This window comes from Chrysoperla carnea, chromosome 1 (assembly GCF_905475395.1).
Source record: "Chrysoperla carnea chromosome 1, inChrCarn1.1, whole genome shotgun sequence".
Taxonomy (NCBI): Eukaryota; Metazoa; Arthropoda; class Insecta; order Neuroptera; family Chrysopidae; genus Chrysoperla; species Chrysoperla carnea.
Genome location: NC_058337.1, coordinates 132322430 through 132341426, shown reverse-complemented (window position 1 = coordinate 132341426; position 18997 = coordinate 132322430). Strand labels below are relative to the sequence as shown.

Here is an 18997-nt window from a genome sequence, read left to right as displayed (position 1 = left end):
ATTATTTAAAATTACAACAAATATTCGATATTCTTAGCTATCTTTCAAGGAAAACTGATTGGGCGTTTAACGATCATCACTTTTTTTCTGGTTGTTATCGGGTAACAAACCCTTAACTCGAATATGAAACATAGGCTAGAACAATCTCGTTAAAAGTACCTTTCAAATAAACAAAAAATCAAAATCGGTTCATCTATTTAGGAGCCACGATGCCACAGACAGACATACAGATACACAGATACGTTAAACTTATAACACTCCTCTTTGTAAGTAACGGGTTAGAAAGTCAGGATTATGAAGTGATAAGGTGACTAATTTTTGAGAAATCACTTAAAATAATGTAAGAAAAACTTTTATTATTCATACTGTACTAAATCATAAGTAATAATAATAAGTTCCTCATTAAATGCTTTTTAATTATAATATTTTATTGACATATAATGTTAAAATGGAATAAATATAAGAAGATAATTTTAACAACTCAATAAACTTTAGCTTCGACTTTATTATACTCTTCAATACTAGAAAAATTTAGTTTTTTTAATAAAGACAGTAGTTAAATTTGTGAATTAATATCTATTTTCATCTTATTAAGACCTTAGACAATATTTCTTTAGTAGAAAAGGTCGAAATCGATAAAATTTCCTTACTTAAGGTTGTGTGAGTCGCCCTATTAGCTCAGTTGGTTAAGGCGTAAGCAATTCCGTCTGCGGTATGCTTAGGGTAGCGGGTTCGATTCCCGCCGTCGCAACAAAATTAATTTAATTAATAGTTGTGATGGGCTGATGTAGGCCATGGTATATGCATGAAGGAGGTGCACTCGGCCTCTGAAATTGAAGAGCTGATAACTGACTTATCAGCGAAAAGGTGGTAAAACACATATATGGTGTCACAATGGGCTCTATAGCCTAAGTGTGTCCTTATAGCCTAAGAGCGAGAATCCATCCTTTTGCTTTATTAATGCACCTTTGCTACTGTATTTTTAATTCTTCCATCATGGAGCCTTGTTAGCAAATGTGATATCATCTGCAAAAAGTGAAATTGCTGTGGCGGCAGGACGCTTGCTAGATCACTAACAAATATAATGAACAGAATCGGACCAAGAATCGAACATTGTGGTGCCCCGAGTAATTATATTACGCATCTTTGAAATTCTACCAATTATATATAGATTATCATCTATTTTCAATGATCATCACATATTATCCTTGTTTTAAGGGTATTAATAATAATGAATTAAATTCTAAGAATTTAATACAAACTGGATTCAATTTTCATTTGTAATTCATATAAATAATAATATATGTACGATATATTTTGATAGATATTAAACACATCAAAGCCGATATAATATAATGAAAACAATAGTAATGATCAGAAGTATTATATTATATTAAAATATTTCGAATCAATAGACAATAAACAATAATATTTATCTATATCATCAAAGTAATATAATAATATACCTACAGTGTGATCATTTCAAAAGTATCCACCCTTCATAACTCTTGGCCTGATGTGATTATTGTGAAAACACGTAGATTTAGATATGGAGGGAGAAGTTCAAAAGTGGTACCTAGAGAATTTAAGGTTTCATCTCTTGGCCCCCAGTTACCCTAACTTTGAAATTTCAAAAAGCACCCCCTACGTTGTTATACCTCTTTTGAAAGTGCAGAAAATTCTACATTCAGCCATGGTAAAAAAAGGTCAAGAAAAACTGAAAACAATGGTCATATCAGGTCAAGAGTTATTAAGGATGGATAAATTCCATCTTTTGTTGTAGTCTATCTCAAGAGCCAATCGATCGATTTAATTTTTTTATCATGGTTGAATAGAGAATTTTATGCTCTTTCAAATGAGGTAGAGGTTGTCATTTGAAATTTCAAAGTTCGGGTAGGTGGGAATCAAGGAGTGAAACCTATAATCCTCTAGGTAAAATTTTTAAATTTCTCTCTCGATATCTAAATCGACATGTTTTTACACAAAACAATAATCGCATCAGGTCAAGAGTAAAGGGTGGATACTTTTGAAATATCACACAGTATAATGCAATAATAATAGTTGGTATAAAATAAACTAAATTATTATTGAAAATTTTGATAAATAAACCGCATAATAACAAGGTATTTTAGCCCTTTTTCGATGCTATCTATCTGTTTATGGATCGAATGTTTCAAAAGATATTTCCAGTGTTTCAATTATTATAAAATTAAGATTTTATGAAAAGGAGCTTTAAAAAATTTTTAAAAATTTATTAAAGATTGTATTTTCCGTTTGCATTTGAAAACTATTCCTATATTGGTAAATGGTGATACAGTGGTAGTCTAGAATTGGAACTACTGAAAATGGGTCCACTTTCTTTTTTTATAAGTACGAATTATTATCGGCAGTTGGCGGGGTTGTAACTTCCGGTTATCAATAATGTTGAGCTATTCGCAATTTTATATTGATAACTGCTATTTAGCTCTACTATTAGCTCCTGAAAATATTCGGGCTTCTAACATTTGAAAATGTTCCAACATTATTCCGTATTCTGTTAATAAAAGACCCATACAGAAAGTGTCAATAATTTCAAGGTCAATAAATATCTTGTTTTATTATTTTACCGGTATATAACAATTTTTTTCATAACCTCGTAAACCAGGATTGTTCAGCAAACACTGTTAAGCAAAATTTCATATGCTTTTATTTATATTTGGATTATTTATCTAAGTATCGAAGACACGCACTTTTATCTCTAATATTTTGGTTCTGAGAAATCTTTCCTAGCCGCGAAAAATGAACCAAAATATGCCCTACTCTTTGATACAGAGTTGTTCAATAAGAGGTGACTCATATGGGACCGCTTGCATGAGTGAGGCATGTAGTTTAGGAAAATTCATTTCAAAATCTTTTTGAACAAAATTGCTGCCGTGTTAACATCTTATTGAACAATCCTGTATATAAGTGAAATGTTGTTCGTTGCCAAACCTATAACTGGAGAAAGTTTGGCCGAATTTGACAATTTTATGATTTAAAACAACTAAACTATCAAATCTTAACCGAAATATTCAGGAATTTTTTTGATAGGGCTTTTAGTGAAGCGGGTAGGTAACGGCTAGCTATAAATAAAGAGAATTGGGACTTGTATCCATGCTAATATTATAAATGCGAAAGTAACTCTGTCTGTATGTCTGTCTGTCTGTCTGTTACTCTTTCACGCCTAAACGGCTGAACGGATTTTGATGAAAGTTGGTATGGTGATAGATGGTTACCTGAAAACGGATATAAGATATAAATGATCACGTCATCGTACTTAGGGGGTAGGAAGTAGGCAGAAAACTGAATTGAGTTAGTGATTTTTTTATGGTTTTTGCTGGGAGTTTTGCTCTATCATGCCTATACGGCTGAACGGATTTTGATGAAATTTAGTTAGGTGATAGAAAGTAACCTAGAAAAGGATATGGAATATGGGGGGAGGGGTGAAAGTGGGAATGTTGCCCAGCAAAGCGGGTAGTTCACAGCTAGTAATATATAATGTAATGTAATAATAAATTATTAATAACAAAATAATTGTTCAATTCAGTAAAATAGATAGAGTATGAATTATTTTATGGTTTTCAATTAATATCAGTATATTTAGGTGACAAAAATAATTAGCGACCAATTCACCCTTTGATATGTGACACGGGTTAATTAATGCATTTACACAAAGTAATAAAACCAATTTAACAAAACATATTTTAATTAAATTTCAACCGACTGACTTTAATTTAAACAATTATAATAATTACCAAGCTAGACTTGTGCGAAATTTGGCGGGCTGGAAAAATAATATGATGATATGATTTTTTTAACTGAATGGCGTCATCAAAGTCTAAAAAATTTAATTTTGCTCTATCAGATCCAAAAGATATCCAATTTTTATCAACCGAGTATGGAATTCTACTAAATTTTGGTAAAACTTTTCAAATTTGTGGTCAAATTAAACCTCTTTAGCAGATATTAAGGAAGTATGGCACGGGATCCGAAATTGAGCATAACGGTGAACAGCAGCGAAAAACTAACAGCACAGGTGAAAATTTTGACCCAATCTTAGTGAAATTCAAAAAAAATTTCATCCAGATCCGCCAAAATTTGGCTGTGCTATCAATAAAATCATTTTTTTAAACTTAGTGACGTCATCAAAATAAAAAAAAAAAAAATTTTGCTATATCAAATTCAAAATATATCCAAGTTTGATCAATTAAGAGTGGAATTTTACTAAATTTGGGTCATACTTTTCAAATTTGTGGTCAAATTAAACCTATCTTTAACAAGTTTCGAGAAAGAATGACCATGGATACGAAATCTAGCACAAAGGTGAACAGTAGCGAAAAACTAACAACATAGATGAAAATTTTGACCCAATCTTAGTGGAATTCAAAAAAAATTCCATCCAGATCCGTTAAAATTTGGTTGTGCTATCAACAAAATTAATTTTAGGGAATTTCTGAAGGAAATGGAGGTAATGAAGATATCTTCTAATCTAGGTAATTAAGGTATCTTGATTCTAATATCAAACGTTTCCTAAAAAATACAAATACTTAATTATTTTCGAAAACTGAAAACTGTCTATACAGGGTATTCTAACAATTAGCGCAGTCAGTTGTTATTTTCACTTGTCATATCTGAGAAAAATATTGTTAATAATGAAATAATATTTTTTTTATGATTATTATTATTACATTCATAATAATGTTATGAAATATTTAAAACGATGGTTTTATTTCAAAAATTGTCTGTGCATCAAATATTAAAAATGTTTGGCACATATACAAACATGATGCATACCATACATACACAAAGTGAACAGTTAGACAGCTCTATAAAAGGGTTCTCCATTAGGAGTGTTCCAACTTTTATCTTAAAAAGGTTCATGATTTTTAAATTTCCATAGAGATACAGGACGGATCATTTGCAGTTAACCAATCACAAAATGATTGGTGAAATGTTTGATTTTGCAGGAATTTCTGATTTAAAAGTATGTCACTATTGTATATAATCCAAAGAAAATACGCTAGCTTTAGAAAAATTTTTAAGACAATAGTTATTAAGGACAATTCATTCGCCTGAGTAATAAACTTTGAAGTAGAGGAATATTTTCAAAATAAGTTGAAGGTCAAGATCAAATGACTTAAAAACTAGAATTTCATGTCAAAGTTATGGACAAAGCGGATGCGGATGCCTTTTATTGTCCTTGACAACTTTTGGTTTAAGCATTTTTTCTTAGCAAGCGTGTTTTCTTTCGATTAAATGAAATAATGGTTTCTTTTTAGGTCGTGTTTCCTCCGAAAGCTAACGATTTTCAAAATAATGATTTCAAAAAAAAAAGTTAATCTTTTTATGAGGACCAACTTTCTTATTTTAAAGTGTTATCCTATCTCTAACCTTTTACGATCTAATTTAACTTTTTAAGCAACCTTGGGACTAGATCCAATTTTATATCGGAACTTGATATCCCCCATCAAACTCTGCAACTTTTGTTAGTGTTATTTTGTGATTGGTTAGCTACAAAACGGACTATTGGCTATAATAATTTAACATGGCCACCCGGTATGATATCATCCAAATGGCAAACAAAAACTTTTCTTCTGGGAATCATTGCTTTAATAAAACCACAATTTTAATAACATTGATCATCCCTGTGTATCGAATTCTAGCTCATTTGAACAAAAGAAGTAAGAAAAATAGATAAAACGTGTTCTAAGGATTATAAAACGAATTATAACATCCTCCCATTCTAGTTCGCTGACCTTCAATCATTAGTGATATACCCAATAAGATCTTGTTTAATTTAAGTTTTAAGTTCGGACAGCCTCATTGGAAAACCTCTTATATAGCTGTAGTAATATCGATACCTTTTTCCAATATGGTTATGAATAATAAATAATAGTCCTTTCATGTTACCATAGACTGAGTGAGTACTCTAGACCCAGATATATGAATGTATGCTTTAGCTGTATATAACATGAGATCGATACCCTCGATAATATGCTGTGGAGATAATATTAGATATTATATATGTATCATATAAATAATTTTAATGTTTTTTATTTGCTCCTTTTTTTCTGCTTCTGGTTGCAAATAAACAACCTCAAAATGAAAGAATCTTTATTTTAATGTTGTAGAAAAATATATATATATCTTTTTATGAATATTTCTTATCATAAAAAATTCAGGAATATTAAGAAATTGGTAAGGAAGTTTGATTTGAATTTTTTAGAGAAAAACGTTTTCTTTAAAAAGAAAATTTTACTTTTTTTTTTTCGAAGACAATGTGAATTTCTGCTATAGTCTATATATAAAGAAATATGGAATTGGTGGATGGGGTGATTTTGATCCAAAAAGTATAAAAATATGATTGGGTGCAGAGTTTCTGAGATATCGCAATATTTGGATCGATTTTAGTCCGTATCTCAAAAAATATTCAACAAGTCAGCAAATGTCCCCAATTTTTGTACTTTTTGGGTCAAAATTACCTTATATACTGGGTTTTATCGAAATTGGAGATAACAAAATTATCTCGATTTTTTGCAATTTTTTTAAAGGGTACGTACCCCTTTGAAAAAATCGAGAAAAACCCAATAAAATTTTTGTTTTGGAATTTGATGAAGCTCGGTGAATGGGGTAATTTTGATCCAAAAAGTATAAAAATCAGGTTAATTTAATGATTGGATGCTGAGTTTCTGAGATATCGCAATTTTTGTATCGATTTTAGCCCGTATTTCAAAAACTATTCGACTAATCAGTAAATGCACCCGATTTTTGTACTTTTTGGGTCAAAATTACTTTATATACTGACTTTTGAAACATTCTGTTTCAAAACGGAATGCGGAAAACGAATGCTGCTGACATGGGTAGAACTAGAGTGATCCAAGTATCATTTTTCCAAACGTCAAAATTTTGGCATTTCGACACGAAAAAACATAATTCCTCATAAATACGTCAATGCCATTTATAATCATTTTTGATTAAATAAGATTTATTTTTAAAATATTAACCAGTAAAAACTATTAGTTTTCTTAAGACTTAAAAACACATTTTTTTTTCTTCACAAATATAAAATTTGTTACTTGGTTCACTATGATTCTACCGTATTCTAGTTTAAAAAAGAAACATTATACATGTCTCGAATATTTTTACTTTATAAAAATTAATTAAATATTTCCATCACACGTAACTTAAACCCTAATTAAAAGAGTTGTCTTTAATTATGAGAAAAATAAAGTGAAAAATTATTTCTTTTAATTTTATCTTTAAAACAAATAAAAAATAACAAATTCACTCAGAAGGAACTGACTTACCCATAATTTCCACGGTATGAATTTGATCACGATTATCACGATCACCAATTTGACATACATAATCACCAGCATCTTGTGGACCAACTTCACTTACTTCTAAATTATAACCATTTAATAATTTAAAACGTTTATCACGTGTCACCATTAATGCACCAGCTGTTAATACAGAACTACCTCGACGCCATAATAACACAAATGAACCTGTAAGTAAAACAGAAAAAGTCAAATTAATTAAAAATATTTGTTTAATAGGTTTTTTACCTCGTCTAAGAAAAAATGGGAAACGAGTTAATTTTTTGGTGGAACTAGCGGAGAAGCTACAATAGAGCATGATCTTATGTCCTCATATTAACCTCTGAAGATTATCCTCAAGTCAAGAAGATAGAAAAATGTCCTTGTAATTGACTTAGAAACAAATAAAATGTGCAGAATGTTTTTGTGGGTGTCTTGGTAATAACCTGAAGATGTCGACCTTTCGATAAAAGGGGAATAGTGGGACGAAAAGAGCTTCGTGAGTGGCTTCTTTTTCCTTTTCCTTTTTCTACGAAGCTTCTCTCTACGATTTTTTTCGAAATGAGCATAATAACGGCATATTTAAGCTATCGAAAAAACTGTGGCATGGAATTTGCCGGACACTAACCACTTGATAACATTAATAATTATTTAAAAAATCAGCAAAAGTGGACTATTTATGTATGACTCGCCAAAAGGAAGCCACTCACGATGTTTCAAGTATGTATTAATAATTTAACAAAGCACCCGTCCCGTCCCATGGTCTATTAAAATAGAAAAACTGCTGTGTCGATGGTCGAAAAAGTAAAGCCAGCGTACCAAAATATTATTGCGAAATTGACTAAACCGTCAGGAGATATCGGTGGAAATGGACATGGACTTTGTGAAAATAATAAACCAGGGTAAGGATTGGAAATGCTTCAAAGCAAAAATTGAAGAGCGATCAGTTCTCCATATTAACCAACAAAGTTTTACCTTAATTTACCCTCTCACGAGAAAACAATGATGTTTGCGAAAAGTTGTTTATTTTGTTATAAAGAACTTTTTTTACATTTTTTTACTATTGTTCTATCTCTAGCGGATTACAAAACAAACACTATTACAGATACGAAGCTGTAAGTTGGCTTCAGTTGTTTCAAATTTAATACACTTTCAAAATGGTAGTGGCAACTAATGTGAACAAGCTCATATATTTTGAATTAAAATGCAAAAACTGAAAAAGATTCGAAAGTTTTGCAGTTTTTCACGTATTACGGACAAGGTACCACTATTTTTTTTGCTTGTAAAACGAAGTTTCACACTATCCTAAGGAGTCCAAATAGCATCCCAAAAAAAGCAGCTTTACAGCGCTTTTTCTGATTTCAGTTTTTATTTTATTTTGTGATATTTTACTGGCATATTGATCTTTATGGATGAAAAACTTTAAATGAACTTACAGGATTGATTAAACATAAACCATCTCGACTTAATATAATTTAATAAATATACAAATGTCAGTAACAAAATAATCGGTTTTACGGTATAAATTAAATATAAACATTTTAAGTGAGTTTTTGTTTTTCCGTTTTCTTTTTTGTAGTATATTTTCGCAGTTAGTTATATAAATATCCCATACAAGATATTATTATTTTGTTTCAATTAGTTAAATACTAAAAAGATATTATTTTCATTAAGATGGCATCAGCATTTTAATCCTTACTACTAAAATAAAAACAATACAAAAAAATTATTATAACAGTTACACGAAAGTTTATTAAAAACTGTAATTAAAAACTGTGAAAGTAAAACTGAAATGAGATCAGTTGTTACTATAGCGTTTAAAATTAAAAATAAATAAGTAAAAAAAAAAACTGAAACATGTATTCAAACTCAAACCAGCAGAAAAAGTCCGTCTGAACGAGAGTCAAAAAGCCACCGGACCACCAGGTTAAAGAACAAAGTCAACGAAATCATTCTAATGCGATTATTAACACTTTCGCTCAATGCTTCTTAAATTCTATTTTTTTTTAAATCGCCGAACGTATATGACTCCGAGTGACAAATAAAGTCAAACATTTGTAATTATTTTAATCAATTTTCAAATAATCGAAACTTCAAAAACCCGCCAAGTTTGGTAATTGGAATAATAGTCCCGATTATTGCGTTTATGAAAACCGAATTTTGAGTTTTTAGACACTTTTTTTCGTTATATGTATCTTTATTTCTTAGTTTCTTTAACTGGAAACACAATACGAGCTTTACAAATATCGAAAGCTGATTGAAGTGAAATCTATTTCTTTTTGGATTTTATGGATTTTTTTAAAACCATATACTGCAAGAAAAAAATCTAATTTCTTATTTCTACCAACATAACATTCAAGCAACGATAAAATCCTGAACTTTCAATATTATCAAACTTTACCATTCCTTCAAAGAATAAAAGAAGGACAAAAATTTAATTTCGTGGTCGGTTTTGAGCCTTAATTTACGAGAAACTTAATTAGTACAGAAAAAAAAAATTAAATTGTACCAAAAATGAATTATCATTTATAGCAAATTTTGTTAAAATGGGCCGGATTGACAACCAGTAGGCTAAAGGAAATCTACGATTAGTGACTGGAATTGAGTTTCAGACGTTGAATAAATAGATAGATATTAACAAACCACAGTAATTTACAATACTGCTGATTTTTTAAAAATATTTGAGCGTTCTTTTGAATGCAATATGAACTGCTTGACGCCATCAATGATTTTCCCATCAATACAACAGTTTCTTATTATAATCATCATAGGTACAAGCAAATTATAATAGTAAAGCAAAAAACAACAAAACAACTAAACCATTAATTTTATTTTTCTTTTACTTTTGTTGATGTGCGAATTTTGTTTTTGGGCCCTTTGGTCTCTCTTTCTTCTCTCCTACGTCACTACTACTGTTTCATAGTCCATTTATTCCTTTTTGTTTTAATATACGATATACATAGACATTCACTTCCGAATATAATAGATGTGCGTACTACAATGAGCAGTTACCACAAAGTAAATATATTATTCAATACATGTTTACTTAATGTTTTTTTTTTCTAGATTCCGTATCAATATTATCGATCGATCAGATGAGAAATTATATAAATAAGAGCCGTAAATTAAGCCTTTGGAATGTATTTAAAATAATAGGTTTTGATCAAAGTTTCCAATAATAATATTAAATTAAAAATTTAAAGAAACCTCTGACATAAAATCGGGTCTGATCGATTCGTTTGTGGCAACGCAGCTCCTAAGGGATGAATCGATTTTGATATTTCTTTTCTGTTCTTTTGAAACGTTATTTGATCGAGAATGTTCATAGATATGTTTCAAAAAATTTACTCAGCCGTTTAAAGAATATTAAATCTTTTCTGGTTGTTTCGGGTACGGAAGCCTAAAATCGGATCACCGGTATAGGAGCTATGATTCAACTTATTGCACCCTTCCTTGTTACTCGAAGGTTGAAAAAGTAATAATTTCGTCGAAATGAATTACCACATGTTCTTTCAAAGATGGCACGTTTAGAACTGGAAATTTACGAGCTTCAATCTTAACAATGTCGCTGCTAAGAAATACTAAAACGACAGCTATAACCAAACATTATCTGCATCAGTTATACTACAACTACAATTGTTTACATCAATTACTTCGGCAGCAACTCTTTTGTGACTTGCAATCAACTCACAAGCATTTTTGTGGTTCTAAATAAGAATAGAATGTCGAGAAGCTTAAAATTAAGCGAAGTCGGGTATTTATATTGAAAACGTCACCAAAACAGGAAATCTTGAGTTCATCCTTACATAAAGAGAAAATCAAACGAGATTAATTTTTAAGAATGCCTAGAGAATAAACCGAAAATCTGTAACCAAAACTAACAAATAATACACTCCAATTGGGCTAGTTTCAATAGATATTGGGCTAGTCTCAGGATGAGTTTAGTGATAATTAAGTGAATATTGCTTTTGGGACGTTTGGGAAGTTTGTTGCAGTTACGTTATGCAAGTGGACGAAAAGCGACAAATTCAGGAAAAATGATCGGAAAATTCACTACCAAAGACTAAGTAACTTAGGAGATTAAATTCAGACTTATCAAATATTAATATTATTAAATTTTTACACTCAAAGAACTATTTATAGAACTATTTTAGACATGACATGAGTCTATAAAGCTATTTGTACTCAATTCCATATCATTTTCTTTTCCAAATCAATACTATTTTTAAGTATTTTTAGTATAACTTAAAAAGAAAATTACATTTTACATGTGGAAAATTAATGATCGGAAAAATTGATCATCCATTTTGGATAGTAAAAAAAAATTAGAATGATTGAATGATATTATTAATTGGTATTTCTCAGGTTAACTAATGGATTATACTTTAAATGTGTTCTGTTTTGTTTCGACATCATACAAGACAAATGATTATTTCTTTTTTGTAGACTGCGTAAAGTATATTTAAAAGGTTTTACAAAGAATGTTCTAGTTCATAGTTCAAGGATGATCCAATATATCATCTAACATGAAAAATCATGCCAGCCAAATTTTAGTGTTCTTTAAATTAAGTTTCAGTGGGTTATTTTGAACTTGTTAGCTTTTAGATGCTTTAACGTTGCAGGTTTGTGGATATAAGCATGACTTTTAAGAATAATTTACAAAATGAAACCCGGCCTGTCTCCAATGTAGACAAATTCCTTGATTTGTAAAATGATGCGAATTGTTCGCTCACTAGGATGATTAAATTGGCCATAGCCTTATCGTAAAAGACTATAAACACTTCTTACAGGTTCATATCTATAAATAGAATGTTTCAAACAAACGTTTGACGTTTGAAATAAGTGAAAGTGTGAAACTGAAATTAGATCACCCTTTATTTCGTATATAATCATTTATTACTTTACCTTTAATCATTAGGAACTTTGTAATTTGTAATCTTTTATACACTAATTTTGTTCGATTTTGATTATCTCTTTGATTCTTTCTTGCCTGTTCAGCGTATATTTTTCGAAATTATCTCTTCATGGTCAACCATTTTTGGAATTATTCAAGGAGTAGTTATGTTGAAAGGCCTGCACTATTTGATTTTTATTTTAACAGGAAAAAAATCAAAGCTATTGTAGAGTTTGGTCTGACCTTCAACAAAACATCGTGTCTGTAGTCGCAATTTTCGGGTAAGGAAACCCCAAATCGTACTTGAAACATAGCTAAGAACTCTCCCCATTAATTTGGCGTTACGATGCCACAGGCAGACAGAGACACTAAGCGGTTCAAATGATAACACCCCGCGGTTCAAGTGATTTTTGGTTCAGAGGTTAAAAACAAATAAAACAGATAGAAATTTGGCAATACAACTTCTTAATGAAACTACAAAATTCGTTAGTCTGCCTTGGGAAATATTTTTAATTTCATGTAGAGTTTGTACAGTCTACCTATCACCTCATACTTAGGCAAGAAACCACCAGCAAATGATCAAAATTTGGTAAGACTGGTTGTTTGATATGTAGAATAGGTAAGGTTGTATTGTTCACGAAGGACTCGCTAAGGCTATAGAGCCGTTCATGATACCATATATGTGTTTTGCCACCTTTTCTACTGATAATTTCATTTATCCGTTCCTCAATTATTTCCAGAGGCTGAGTACACCTCCTTCATGCATATACCATGCACTACACCAGCCGATCACAAATATTAATTAAAAATTTTTTTGTTGCAGCGGTGGGAATCGAACCCACTACCCTAGGCATACCGCGAACAGATTTGGTCACGCCTTAACCAACTAAGCTACTAGGATTGACTGTTTAATATGTAAGATGAAAAACATTGGACAGAAGACACACGTACATTGTATATGCAAGTAAATTTTCTTGTATGAAGATAATACAAATAAATTTCGTACAAAACTATCCCATTTAAAAAAAGATAGTAAATGATTATAAAGAATATCATCGTATTAAATAGAACGTATAAACGGTTGGAGATATATGATGTAAGTAATACCATCCAGAACTGTAGCATTGGAGAGTAAAGCTCTAGCTAGCTATAGTTTGAACCAATTTTTACTTATTTGATGTGACAGAGATATAATACATTAAATTTTTATATTATATAATAGGTAGAGTATATTTATAAAAACTGACTTTTACATTTCCGATGTCAGTAATTCCCTAGACTGTAACTGATATTCATATATTAACATGACCTCATTCAAACGATGGCGACGACACATTTAACCGAGCATTTACTTTTTAAATTTGTATTAAAAATCTATACAGTTTGTTCTAGGAGTCCTTATTTGATGAGGTCTTTTCGATCACAGTGTGTCAAATATAGAAAAATGTTAAAGCAAAAATGGTTTATAAGGATCAAATCAAAACATCTTATAGCCACCTTCAAGATTAAGGCTCATTGAGATTCCTTACTCTGATACGAAAAATTTTTATACATGGTAGACTATCTTAATCTATTATGGCTAAAAGCTTATTTGGTTACTAACCAATCAATAATTTACTTCAACAAAAGTTGCAGAGATTGTAGGAGGCATCAGGTTCTTTCTGGCATCAGATTGGTCCTAGTTCTCCGGATTACTCTACTAGTCAATTTAGATCCTAGAAAGTAAGAGATAGAATAACACTTTAAATTTAATTAAAATGTAGATCATCATAAAAAAACTACCAATTTTTACTTAAACCATTTTTTTGAAAAATGTTCGCTTTCGGAGGAAATACGGAAACACAGACGAATGTCTTCAATTGCCCTTGATACCTTTTGGATAAATAATTTTTCTATAGCTGGCGTATTTTCTTGGCAATTAAAGCCAACCGGAGAACTATGTCCAATCTGATGTCGGAACATGTCACCCATTAAACTTTTTTTTTTTTTTTTTGGTTAACTACAAAACGAGCTATTAGCCATAATAAGTTAAAACGTTCCACCCTGTATACCTGACTGTTAGATAAGTCAGATATACAGGGGATGCATCAAAGAATAACTGAGGACTTCGGAAACATACTGTGTACCTTATGTATATCCTGGACGAAGATATTTTTGGGGCTCACAAATCGGGCCGATCTAATATAACTCATTTCTTGATGATGGTTGGTGGAATTTTCTTGGTAACGGTGGCTTATTGATATAATAATAATAATAATAATAATGGGATTTAACCGTTTTTCAGATATCTATCTATCTGTCTATAACAGAAACCACCCACATCATTATTTAAAATCTTTATATATGATTAACTACATCCATATATACATTTAAGTTTCTGATGTGGGTGGAGTCAGTTGCTTCGTTCTTATCCAAGTGATCAATTTAGCGCCCCATTAATAAAATTATAATTGATCACTCTGCCGCTGCCTGGATTCGAATCTGCAACCTCCCAGTCAGTAGCCTAACGAATCAAATCCATTGTGACTCAGCTAGCACGTCTACTGTGCCGGTAATTACCATTGCCCTGTTATTGGTAACATAATTTCTCAATTTAATCAAACAATCTGTATTTATCAAATAATATTGTCCTAAACTTATTTAATACTTCTAAAAATATGTGCTACAAACGAACATTGTGTTTTTTATCATTTGAAAATTAACTAAAAAAAACGAATTGTTTTTTACGATGATATTAACTGATTTTGTAATTCCCTAAAATGTATGTATATATACATATTTAATTTCCTGTTCAACATACAACGACGTACTCCACAATTTTAAAAAAGTTTGTCTTTTTTTTTGTTTGAACATTTCATTTTATAGCACAATTACATGCTACAATATTTTTAACGCTACATAAAAATTTGTGTTTTTATATTCATTCACTTAAACACCCAACAAATTTTTCATGCTTCATTTAATTTTATCTACAGGTAATTTTTAAGGTAAACACTCGATATATCATTGAAAAATGGATACATGTACAGGTTGAAATTTTTAGAACTGTCAATATACTTTAATAATTAATAGCCTTTATAAATTTGGTATACACGTGTTTTATTGGACTGTTAAGTTAGTACGAGCACCAAGACAATTTTAAATAAAAAGCTTGATGTTTTTTTTATGAAGTTGGGCAAAGTCTTAATAAATTCTGGAAATTTTAGGAGAAGGGTTTGCCCCGTTGTATAAATAAATAGATGACTTCAAAAGTAAACATATTAAACATTGGTTTTAGGGTAAAACTGTAGATGGATGATATGTTTTCATAGATTTCTCCAAGATGGGTGGAAATTAAAAGAAAAATATCTAAATTAAAGTTAAAATCTTAATAAATTATTGTACACAAAAAGAAAAACCCGTTCTGCTAGACTTATTAAGGATGAATGAGCACGGTAGTGAGGGCAGAAATTAACAAAAATAGGTATACATTTTCTATTTTAATGGTGAATTATAACTGACAATAAAAGACGAAAAGTATTAATACAATTTTTCCTTATCTGGTGTAATTGTCAAAATATCGAAATTTTGTTTAATTATTTAGCCTTCAATATTTCGAAAACCAAGGCAGATATCGAAAAAATTGTATTCGTATTTTTCGTCTACATTCATGAAGCTATAACGAAATTCATCATCAAAGTTGAAAATAGAAATACAAATAATTTCAGTCCTAAATCTACCCTGCTCGTACATCCTTAAGCATAGGGCAGTAGAAGAGTAATAATGTGTTTTAAGGAAACGCTGCAACGGAAGGACATATGAAACCAAATATTTAATTACATTTGTGTTAGCAATACAAAAAATTTTAATGAATAAAGCATGAAACTTTACTCAACAATAAGAGATCTTTACTTTATTGGTTAAATTCAATGTTTCCCATAATTCCTATTAGGATTTGGACAAAGTCACAGGACCTTCTGTATATATTTCTGTGAATAAATTTCTCAAAACTGTACTTCTAGTCCAGTCACATTGTCATCTGGTTAAAATTGTTCTTTTTTTTAAATTCTGATACGAATAGTTTCTCAACATAATTTTCAATACACTTGGAATACATGTACAATTTTGAGAAATACAGCCTGTATAAAAGAGCAAAGTGTTTATAAAGATAATAATATTATAACGCTACTTGCGTCTTTAAAACACACTCGAGACATTTTTTTTTTCTTCGTCTTATTGACTGATGTGTGGAAAAGTATAAAACTTTATCGATAATGTTTATTTCATTACCACATCAAAATGAATGTGTGAAAAAATTTATAAATTTTCGAAGAATACTATTTACATGATAACGTTAAAAAAAATCTCAAATTTTACTTACTTTCGAAGAAACGGCAGCACCCTGAGCAAAATGTTGTTTATTATCTTTAACGGCAGACGTAAGTACGTTTTTCTACAAATAATTTGCACCGAATAGCAGCAGTTTTGGATATTACAAAATATCATCTGTGGAAAAGTAGCAATCTTTGCATAGTATAAGGCATTCTTGTATCTAAACCAAAAACTTTTAGAGACCCGTCTGGTTGAAAATAAACGTCTAGATTTGATATCAAATAAATGTACATAAAGAATATTTATTAAACATATCACCAGTCAGTCTCTTCAATAAAATTATTGTTAAAAATTTGCACGTGTGTAAATAAGGTACAAAAATAATTTCTGTTTGTTATCGTAAAAATAAAAACTTATTTTTTCGTGTATGAATATTTGATGTAGGGTTATAAGTTTGAAGTATCAAACGTAATTGGTGAAAATATTATTTAATATTTAATTTTCTTTTTGGATAAATTATGACATTTTGTCATTTTTTTGAATTTTAACGTTTGTAACAAATTAATGATAAAATATAATTGGCTCGAAAGAATTATATCCATTTATTTTTACACCAAATGTAATTTACAGTTGTATTAAAAAGCTTCAAATTTTCGTATGACCGTCTGCTTCAAATTTTATTCTTTGAACACTTTTTGGCTTTCTCTGCCACATACCCTTGCGATTCACTTTTAGATCTGTCCTTCGTTTAAAAAGTAACTGCTAGCAAAAAATTTTTTCCATTCATGAGATTTTTGCAGTTTTTGTTAGTTACTTTAATGTCTTTTCTACTTTTAAGATGGGTGATCGGCAGATGGTGTCGATTTTCCAGTACTTCAGGAAGTTTCATTTTTTTTCCGAAACATTACAGCGATAGACAACTGTTTTCGAGGCAGTGCTTCGCCATAGATCAAGTGGGTGGTACAAAAATAAAGTTTTTTTTCATATTTTTTTAAAGTTGTGGTTAACTATACTTGTTGTACTCAGATTAGAATCGCAAATCATTTTTGGCGATACATTCCAGACTAAAACATAAACCCGTCAGCCCTGGAGTCTACCACTCTCTTTAAGTCGTGTGATGATAAATTTGCTCATAAGTTTTGCACATGCGTCAAATATTGCGATCATAACCTCTACATTATTTTATATAAATTTACTTTTTAATGCATTATCTAATTAAAAATAGTTTGATTACGTGAATTTTGAATGATATTGGAGAGTAAAAATATTAGAGCTGAGAAATAATCTAAATAATTAAATTCATTTTAACTAATTTTACCATAATTCTATCACAAATTTGGTTTTTAATTTACTGAGTACGACTTATATTAAACTAAAGAAAATACACGAACAGGAAAATGTCCGAGGTTAATATTTTTTTTGCTTACACCTTTACTCTCGTGATGAGAGAAATTATCGTAATATCAGAAGGACTTGAAAAAAAACATATTTAGAAAAACTAAAGATCTGAAAAAACCTAAAAAATTCATAATTCGAAAATAAATAAAATTATAAGAAGATAAAAAAAGTTTTAACAACATTTATCGTTTGAAAAATAAATGTATGTTTTAAATCAGGCGTGAGCAAAATGCTCATAACGCGAGTGCTAACGGGTAAATCGAAATCACTGTGATATATTAACATCGACAAAGAAATTTTGTAGAAATTCACTATACCAAAATAGCCAGTTGGGAAAAAATAAATAAGATTTAATGCAATATTTACGAAAAAATTTATAAACATATACAAACTGAAGTTGTTTTATTCTTTTTTTTCGTTTTTGTGGAAAATGGTATTGCATTTGATATCTACGTGACAGTCATTTTTCAGTGATCACTGTATTATTCGTTCTAGTAGATTTCATTCAGTTGTGTTTTCTGAATAGACTGACTAAACTAAATTCTAGATGATAAATTGGACGAAGAAAGATTGCACACACATATCTCATCCAAACAGTAACATTGTGTACATATAATGTTGTGAATTTAACACTATTGGGGATTTTTCAACTAGTTTTGAATACAAATGAACTAATAAAATATATAGTGAAAATATAATATATATATATTGGTTGAACTAGTTTTGATAACTCCGTTTCAATGATTCTTATCAAACTTTTCTGACAACAGTTTTACCCAATGACAATAAAATATATGTTATTTTCAAGAAGAGCGACTGTAAAAACCAATTGGAAAAGTTGTAGATTTAATACTGAAGCATAGTGACTCAATTAATTAAACAGGATTTCTTAAAAAACTTAACAAGTGAAAACAAACAATTGACTGAGTTAATTGTTCAAATACCATGCATAAATAGTGTTGATTACTCTATCACATTGCACATTCATATACAATTTATGTAATACATACTATACAATTTACGCCCTCACGGGTAAACAGTGATATTTACGAAAAAA

At 30.0% G+C, this 18997-nt stretch overlaps 1 protein-coding gene across 2 annotated transcripts in view; it reads right to left on the bottom strand.

The window, feature by feature from the left end:
* The window catches only part of LOC123305921 (lachesin-like), a 539350-nt gene that overhangs the window by 339830 nt on the left and 180523 nt on the right, over window positions 1-18997 (bottom strand). For both annotated transcript variants that reach the window (XM_044887758.1, XM_044887759.1), the window contains exon 3: window positions 7326-7526. In XM_044887758.1, coding sequence (XP_044743693.1) covers window positions 7326-7526 — 201 coding nt within the window. The remainder of the gene's footprint in view (window positions 1-7325; window positions 7527-18997) is intronic.